General features: G+C 34.9%; 1 protein-coding gene across 1 annotated transcript in view; it reads right to left on the reverse strand.

Moving 5' to 3' along the window:
- LOC125680486 (probable G-protein coupled receptor 158) overlaps positions 1–10000 on the reverse strand; it is a 43438-nt gene that overhangs the window by 6413 nt on the left and 27025 nt on the right. Inside the window, exons 5-7 of the mRNA XM_048920111.2 lie at positions 5809–5918; positions 5231–5466; positions 4825–4963 (exon numbers count right to left, since the gene is read on the reverse strand). Coding sequence (XP_048776068.1) covers positions 4825–4963; positions 5231–5466; positions 5809–5918 — 485 coding nt within the window. The remainder of the gene's footprint in view (positions 1–4824; positions 4964–5230; positions 5467–5808; positions 5919–10000) is intronic.

Genomic DNA, 10000 nt, shown 5'->3' on the forward strand with positions numbered 1-10000 from the left:
ATAATAATAGTTTTATATACGTGGTTAATTCGATAACTATCATCTGCATGTCTGTTATCAATTTGCTTACTCGGAGATTTCATCTTTCGTCCATTATTTTTAGTACTATAGGTAAAAAAAAGCGCTAGGGGTGTCAGTCGATAATAAACACAGCTTTTAGCTATCAATATACAAACTGCAGACTAGGATTACAAGCAATATTGAATGCAGATTGATTTGCAATGCCTTATTTGAGCAGTCAGATACACCAGCCATTTTAGGGCCCTGCTGGTCTTCAGCATCTTACTAAAAACGATTAATGCTATGGAATTTATACATAGTAACATGGCAACATATTCACCTCTGCAATGCCAATCCAAGGAAGGAATATTTTGTTGTCCATATCTTAAAACGGACGTTATTTGTGAAGTTGCACTGAACCTTTGCAATGGAAAACGACACTCAAGCTTGTGAGCATCAGTATTTTGTTGCCAGATTTATATCATTGCATTAAGGATGGAATTCAAACGTTATAATCTAAACCTAAGTGTGTTCCCTGTTGAATCTGAACATTAAGGTCCAGATCAGACATATAGCATGACTAATAATTCTGTGGTTAAAGGTCAAAGCCACAAATAGTTCATACCCAGCAGGCTTATAAGCCATGCAGCTCTAGCAATAATTAAGACTTTTGATGAAATATCTGCATATTTCAGAAAACAAGAGGCCCATGGGCCACATCGCTCACCTGAGTCATCTTGGCCCTGCCATTGTCAGCTGTTGTCATTTTAAAATGAATTTTTTACCAACCTTTATTCCCGTGAAGAATTTTGACCCTTTATTGTAGCTCAAACCTAGCTCCAAAGGATCACAACATAACTGAAAATGAATTCACATAACACAGAAAAGCTTCAACACCAATATGACTAACTTGACCTTGATGTTCTGGATAAGACCAAGGTCACAAGATCATATATCATAGAATGATACGAAAAACCTTGCTTAAGAAATCTACATACAAAACATGAAAGCTCTATCTTTAATAGTTGAGGGGATATTGAATACGTCAGATTTATATCAAAAGTAGGCCAAACTTCTAAGTCAAGTTCACAAGGTCAAACATTGAAGTAAATCAAGGTCTTGCCATAAAAATCTATAATGTCAAAGCTTCAGTTCAGGAGATACTGATTAGGTCAAAAGTTTTTTTTTAGAAAGGAGGTCAAGGTCACAAGATCAAATATGATTGTATCACAATATTGTCTTCTCATAAAGAATCTATGTAAAATATGAAAGACCTACCTTGAATACTTCTGAAAATATTTAATATATTACATTTTCTTAAAAGTAGGTCAAATTTCAAGGTCACAAAGTCAAAGTTTATAATATGTAACAAACAATATTGTCGTGAGAAATTTATATACAAAATATGAAAGCTCTATCTTAAATAGTTCAGAAAATATTGAATGGGTAAGATTTTTAAAAGTAGGTCCAACTCGTAGGTCAAAGTCAAACTTCACAAAATAAGGTCTTGCCATAAATAATCTATATACAAAAAATGAAAGCGCCACCTAAAATAGCTCCGGATATATTGAATAGATTATGTTTTCTTAAAATTAGGTCAAACTCGGAGTTCAAGGTCAAAGGTCATGATATGAAATTAACCGTCTTGCCATAAGAAATGTATATACAAAATATGAAAGATCTACTTTCAGGACATATTGAATAAGTCAGATTTTTATTAAAAGTAGGTTAAACTTCCAGATCAAGGTCACAAGATCACACACCATTGCATCACATGAAATGTCTTTCCGTAAAGAATGTATAAACAAAATATGAAAACCCTAACTTAAATACTAGTAGTTCAAGAAATATTTTTTAAAGATTTTCCCTATACAATCCCCTATTGTGGCTCCATCCTACCCCCGGGGACTATAAATTGTACAAACTTGGATGTACTTTATGTCAGGAAGCTTTCATGTGTATGTAAACTTTTTTGGCCCTGTGGTTTTTGAAAAGATGATTTTTAAAGATTTTCCCTATGTATTCATGTGTAAAACTTTGATCCCGTATTGTGGTCCCACCCTTCCCTCAAGGGCCATGGTTTTTAGAACCTTGAATTTGCACTATGTCAGGAAGATTTCATGTAAATTTGAACTTTTTTGGTTCAGTGTTTCTTAATAAAAAGATTTTAAAGATTTTCACATATCATCCCCATGTAAATATTTGATCCCCTATTGTGGCCCCAACCCTACACCTGAAGGCCATTATTTTGATAGACTTGAATCTGCAATATGTCAGGACGCTGCCAAGTTTTGAGAAGAAATTTTTACTATATATTTGTATGTAAGACTTTGATCCCCTATTGTGGCCCCACCATACACCCCCCCCCCCCTCCCCCGAGACCATGATTTGAACAAATTTGAATGTTCATATCCTGAAAACTTTCAGGACGTGTGAAAGGCTGCAGAGATGGACATCAGCGTTTATCAAGTTGCGAATGACTGCCAGCTAATTAAGGTGCATGTAACTCGGGTCCTGACCAATTCTATGTCGCTAAAGACAACAAAATTCTACTTCTCTCTTTACAATGGCTGGAATTGCTTTTCCCAATCAGACTCAATTAAGAAAGATCTATTCTTGATATGTTTGTCAACCCATTTCAGAGAACAATGATAATATTCTGTGTGTAGTAAAGCATGTCATTTTACGTTTGATGTAAATTGCTCGTTTCTGGCGGAGAGCTAACCTGACATGTGTCGCTGGAACAGAACATTCCTCTGAAAAATTCTGTTTACCTTTTCAATGTACTACTGCGACTGATTTTTGAAAGCAAATTGATTACTATGTTGATTTTTAAAATCAAATACTATATAAACACCATTTTGCGAATTCTGCATTACCTAATTCCAATATCAGATGACGCTTGTGTTTGATTTTACAAGTTCTTGTGTATCAGTTTTTCTACATCTTGATAATCAAACTGTTTTACAAAAAAAAAATATTTCGAGTATTGAAACGATCCTTCAAACTGGAATATCTTACAATAACAAATTAGTTTCACTCGCTACATGATTACTGGCAAGTCAACGATTGGTCACTAATGACGTCACGTGGAATTGACGCACAGGTATGCGGCTGGTCTGCATTTTAAAAGCGTAAAAGGAATATTGGATCTATCCAGATATAGATTTATAATTTCTTATTCTTGGTTTAGAAAAAAAAATTCTATATAAATATATACATGTATAGTTGAAAATAAGTACTGTATTCAAAATACTGAAGTTGTTCGAATAACAATATACCACAATTTAGCGTTTAGAGTTTTGCTGAATCCAACACTTGAAGCTCTATATTTATAGCAAAAAACAAACTATACTACTATTACACCTTCACTGAAACTTACAAGTACCATAACTACTTACCAATCAATACAAATTGTACTGCTTAACATGGATACGATTTGAATTGAAAATGTTCAAATCTTATTTTTCCATTTTTAAGCTTTACAATGCTTAACTAAGCTATTTCTGATGGTCAGCAAAAATTTGAATGTCAGTTGTCGAGTTACAAGTGCGATACAGCACTCACAATTCCTTTGAATCTACACTACCTGAGAATGCTTGCCGTTAAAAAGACTATTCATGGCCTCTCTGTTCCTGAGATGAACATTTTAAAGACAGCTTACTGTATAATATAGGATACTTGCATATTAAGAGGACAAATTAAGACCTTGCTGTTCTTGTGAGATTTTAAACTATATTTCTTTTATATTCCCATGTAAAACGTTGATACCCTATTGTTGCCCTATCCTAACCCCCGGGAGACCATGATTTGTACAATTTTGAATATCCAATCATTGAGGAAGATTGCACTAAATTCTGTATTTTCTGGTCTAGTGGTTCTTAAGAAGATTTTTGAATGACCATGCCACTATATTTTCAATATTTGTTAATTATCTCCCCCTGAAAAGGATGTGATCCTTCATTTCTGAATCTCCTTTCCTAAAAGATGCTTTTTGGCAAGTTTGGTTGGAATTGATCTTGTGGTTCTGGAGAAGAGGTCGAAAAGTCTATAGTATACAGACAAACAGACAGACGGACGGACGCCAGACAACAGGTGATCAGAAAACTCACTTGAGCTGAGTTTATAGCTGAGGCGAGTTAAAATTCAGTTTTGAAATCGCAAATTGCATCCACTCGGACACAGTTTAGATATTCATTCTTTCCCTTAACTTCCTGATTCTCAGTGTATTTGATCTCACGCTTACAGATCCTAAACTTTCTATTTCATTGCTGACCAGTATACCAGTATCTAGATACATGTGGATTCTTCCAGTGTATTCCATTAAGCACACTGAACACTGTAGACACAAAATCATGAGGTTGAAATTTCTTAAAAAATACCCAGGAACACTATATAGAGAAAACATTGTTTTCCCAAACGTAGAATTCCGAACGTAACACTATGAGAGACAGCATTAAAATATTGATTTCCCCTCTGTGGTGTTTCAAACGTACCCGAGAACATATAGTACTAAAATGGAGACAACATTATAATGTTGATTTCCATAACAGAGGGGGGTTCTAACGCACCTGAGCGCATAGAACGCAATAGAGAAGATATTTTCACTAGTGTGGGGTTTTGAACGCACCTGAGCGCATAGAACGCAGTAATAGGACGCAGTAGAGAAGATATTTTCACTAGTGTGGGGTTTTGAACGCACCTGAGCGCATAGAACGCAATAGAGAAGATATTTTCCCTAGTGTGGGGTTTTGAACGCACCTGAGCGCGTAGAACGCAGTAGAGAATTAGATATTTTCACTAGTGTGGGGTTTTTGAACGTACCTGAGAACATAGAACACTATGGAGATGACGGCTTCGTAACAGATAGCTGCCGTGATGTAAGTCCCTTCTGCGAATTCTGACGGTGCCGACCGAACACGGTAACACAGATAGATACCAAATAATAAAAACAGCAACTCCGCTACAAATAAGGAAGGCATCATTAATCAGTGATTCTAATAACCATGGTACACTGCATGTATCTCTTTTGAAATTTAATCATGTTACGGGAATTATGAAGTTTTAAAGTGATATTAATGACAATTTGGTACTTTCATCATAATCATTTTTACATGATTGATTGATTACGGTTTTATGCCGTTTCAGCCATTTTACGGCGGTGGTTTTTACAGAATAACATAAGAAGTTTTCAGCACAGAAAAAATGTCTGAAGATATATAGGACTTACCTATTTCTACAACATACTCCCACCAACCAGATTTACATACTACATATTTTAAATTGTCTTTGGTAACACCATATTGTAATATAACTTCTCCTGTGTCAATATGATCGTATGTCACTGTTGTCCAGGCAGACATATACCCTAACACAACTATTATCACACAACACAGATATTTAAGTAAGTCTTTGTCTCTAACATGCACACGATGAGCTTTCCTCGACTGGAACTCGGATAAAAGTCTGAAAGTAAATCGTTTGAGAGTTTATCTATTCCCATACATCAGATTTAGCTATAGCAGAATGAAATATTTGTTCTCATAATCAGATATAGGATTATCAAATGTTTTATTGGAAAGAATATGCAGATATTTACGCCAATAAAGAATTAACATCTTGCATAATTAAAATATCTCAAAATGTCAAAACAAAGTCAGCTTGAACGATCACCTATTTTAATAGAATACAGCGTATTGTGGTTGGTATGTAGAAGATTTTCGACTTTGTCGTAAGATGATGATTTTAAAAATCTTTACAGTTTACATGGAAAGTTTCCGATTTAACCAAGAGCCTACAGAAACATACCTGTAAACTTTTAGAACGAGCGACCCATACACAACTGCGAATCCCATTTCCCTAAACCAAGGAATCATAATGCAAATGGTCGTTGTCGGCTCAAAGTACTGTATAATTATCTGTAAAGATAAATACATCATCAGTATGATCTGTTGAAAACATGGTAGATACTCTAGTCCAAATTCCCCAACAGTAGAAAGCGTTCACAGGCTAGACGTATATAGTAACCCCATTTAATTAGTATGCTAGTCTAATTTGATATCGGTTATCAAATATTCTTCAGAACACTATTTTAAAAAAAAAGAACTTTGGTAACTTTTCAGTTCATTTAAGATAGAATCATGCATACATTTAGTCTTCAGTGACACTAAAATACATGTGCATCAGTAAGAATTGAGCACATGACGCTATTAGTACAGGCCAAAATATTGTCCCTTCTTCATACGCTTTTCATGCTTTATAAAAGTAACGATTACTGCATATATAGTTCTGCTCCGTGTTAAATGGCCCAGATATAATGAAAAGTTTTAATTCGCCCCAAATTATTTTCTTTCATTACTTTCATCACTATCCGACCATATTTATTTCATGTTACGATATGCCAAACTGTTCTTTCACTCTGACCTTTGACCACACACAACGAGAAATAGTTTCCACCTTTGACCCCCTTTTGCTCGATTTTAGTAATCAGGTTTCTAACCCTCCTCATTATTTTTCTTCAAACATTCTCACTAAGCCCTATGTATTAAAAAAAAACCGAACTCGAGCTAAAGAAATGTGTTGTAGATACTATAAATTGCTACTTAGAGTAATTTACCCCAATTTTAAGATTAGGGTAAAACTAGCGAAAATAAAATGGGGGCTTTTGTTTACAGTATTGCTTGTAGTTGAATGTGTATTGTTTGTATGGTAGAAAAAACAACACAATTCTCATCACTATTGGAAGGACCTTCTAGTGTGGGGGAGAGATAGAATGATGTTGTTTGTTTATTTGAGAGCGAAAAATAAGTGTGGAGCCTCGACAATTAACGCCTCATTGTCGTCCATATCTAGGAAAATAGAATCAATAACTCCCACAACTTCGCACGGATTGTCAAAGCAACCTCATTAAATCCACCCAAGTGCACATTGTAAATATTAAACCCAGAAGACTTCTACATGTATGACAACGAGTCAAGGCGCGAGTCTGAATCTTCCATCATGGGGTGGGTGTGGGTAGGGGGTTCTGATCTTATTGAAGAAGGTATTCAACATTTTATACATCCTCTGGGGAGAAAAACAAAGGCAACCATCATCAGACTTCATCATACGCTTGGAACAGCCTGACAATGACTATTTGTATAGAGAAGAGATGATAAATAATTAATTACCTAACTGTTTGTAAACTGTCCCCGCAGGCCTCATATAACACACTTTAAGATAACTACCGACGCTGAGAAGGAGTATTCCAAGTGTCTGACGAGAAGCATATGTTTAAAAGAAGTACTTGACTTAAATCATTTGTTTCTAGAAACGGTATCCTTTAAGTCCGTACAATTCAGATTGTGAGTAACGATGACTGGGCGTTATAGGCACAGAATACCACGCTACAGTTGAAATAACTCCATATTTCTCCTCTTCTCTCTCCCCTCACTCTCATCTTGTACTCTCGGACACTACAGTTGAGTATGCTTCATAAAATATGAAACAAGAGTACCGCAAACGGTACATAATACGCCCGTGAAAATCCTTACATGGGGTGTTTTTCTTTTAAGCCATAATTTGTAGAACTTTGCTTCAGGTAGTATCGGGCTGTGACATACTTTCTTTGCATAATATGAATATTTCCTTTAAACACAGAACCAAGTTCAACAACCTGTAATTTTCTTTAAAATTGAAGAAAATCAAAATCATTGCCACATGCACATCTTCCATACCCATACAAATACTCTGTAAAATAAGAACGTCCTCACTTGAAAACTGTAGAAGGAAAAATTAAAGACAAATCATGTACTCTCAATACGATATTTCCTCAAAACAGACTAAGTTCAACAACCTGTAATTTTCTATAATAAAAAAAAAAAATATAAAAAAATAAATAAATAAATAATCAAAATCTTTGCCACATGCATTTCTTCCATACCCATAAAATACTCTGGAAAATAAGAAAGTCCTCACTTGAAAACTGTGGAAGAAAAAACAGACAAATCATGTACTCTATATGTAATAATTCCTCAAAACTAAGTACTCTCTATGAAGTATTTTCTCAAAACTGACTCACTTAAACAACCTGCAAAATTCTCAAAGGAAATCAAAATCCTTGCCACATGCACACCTTCCATACCCATACGAATACTCTATAAAATAAGAAAGTCCTCACTTGAAAATTGTGGGAGGAGTTCGCCGGACCCTCCATATAATACATGTAATAATTTTCAAATACAAGGGCAAAGCTCCTGCAAGAGAGGTCAAATGGCTCAAAATTGCAACACGATCTAGAATGATCCACAAAGAAGCTACATAGCAAGTTTCAGCTTGATATGTGACAGAGAAATGAAATTAGAAACAGAAAACCTCGAACGGACGGACGGACATCACTGTACCATAATACGTCCCGTCTAAAGACGGGCGTATAAAATGATCATGTACTTTCATCTTCTCTCCTCTGAAAACCCTTTAGATTTGGCTTGTAAGTGAAGGAGTCTAGACATGACTGATCTAAGTCCTTAAATAGGTAGCGATTATTCTTTCGACAAGTGCTTTCTTAGGCTATTTCTCAGATAGATATCGTAAAGCATTAAAATGACCCAGTGATGCGAATAACGGAAATTGTCCAAACTTTTTCCTTGGGACAAAGAAATTAATTACAGGTGTAAAAATACAAAACAATTAAAAACAGCACTATTTCTACGTTAAAGTAGCTAAAACTACTCCCTACAATAATTACATGATCCTTTTACATATTGGAGACAAAACTTTATTAAATATTTCCAATTAGTTGGACGATTGAGTTAAAGGTAAGATTGTCGTACTGCCCTATTTAGTCGCCTCTTACGACAAGCAAGAGGTACTGAGGACCTATTCTAACCCGGATCCCCACGGGCTTATAAGTTTTATAGAGAGAGAGAAAAATACTGAAATGCGCAAATGAAAATAAATATAAGTGATAAAGATATTCAATGATTTGAGTGTCAACGGTGGTGTTAAAATCTGATTAGAGATAAAAATATGACAAGTCCAAGAAGCAATCGTTAAATTTGACATGGATAGTTTCAATTACAAAGTTCCTATGCAACAGAATGATTAAAAAAGTTAATAATGTCTATAGTTAACAACATTGCACACCTTTTGAAAATTGCTATAAGAAATGGCTCCTTTTTATGTAAACAAGACAGTAACATATTGCGGAAACCATGTGTAGATTTTTGAAAAACAAAGAAGATTCAGACACAAGGAAATAATGTGGTATTTCAGATGTCGATGAAAGCTGTTTCTAGCACCGCAAAGTACAAAGTGTTTGCATTATAATATAATAGCAGAAGATCAGCTTATAATTAATTTTTCACGTGAAATAAACATAATTTTTGCTTGATCATACGGCATGGTATGACAGACAAGGGCTGTCTGATCTACAGTTCATTTAATACACCTTCAGTTACTGAGCTACTCCGTCCATGTTTCATTAAGTGAATTAATAACTGACTAACTCATGAAGTAAAAACATTAAAAACAAACAATGATGTACATCTCATTTGATTTAAGATACAATACACAAATTACAGTATATCTCTTCATTCACGTTTTAGAAATTACGTTGGAACACATGTACATGTACTAAGTAGTCAATATTATACACAAATTATATTACTGAATTCAGAATTAAGCCAGTATCTAGTTTAAAAGAAATATTCAAATCCATGTAAGATTTTGTACGCAAGAGACCATCGAAATAACCAATTTACACCTATGAAAACTTCAATGTATTTAAACTTTAGCCTGTATCGTGTCGAAAACGAGCGAGATGTTTCGGACGTCAATCATAAGATAAACGAGTCCCCTATATCCAATGCAGAACTATTGTTAAACACGAGGTTGACAAGCTAGGAAAAGTGCAGTACATGTAGAATCTACTTAAAAAATAAATTTAATTTTTGAAAATACGCGAGGGTATGAACACCCCGGTATACTTCACGAGGCGCGTTAGAGCTTCCTGAAAAGTATG

This window comes from Ostrea edulis, chromosome 2 (assembly GCF_947568905.1).
Source record: "Ostrea edulis chromosome 2, xbOstEdul1.1, whole genome shotgun sequence".
Classification (NCBI taxonomy): Eukaryota; Metazoa; Mollusca; class Bivalvia; order Ostreida; family Ostreidae; genus Ostrea; species Ostrea edulis.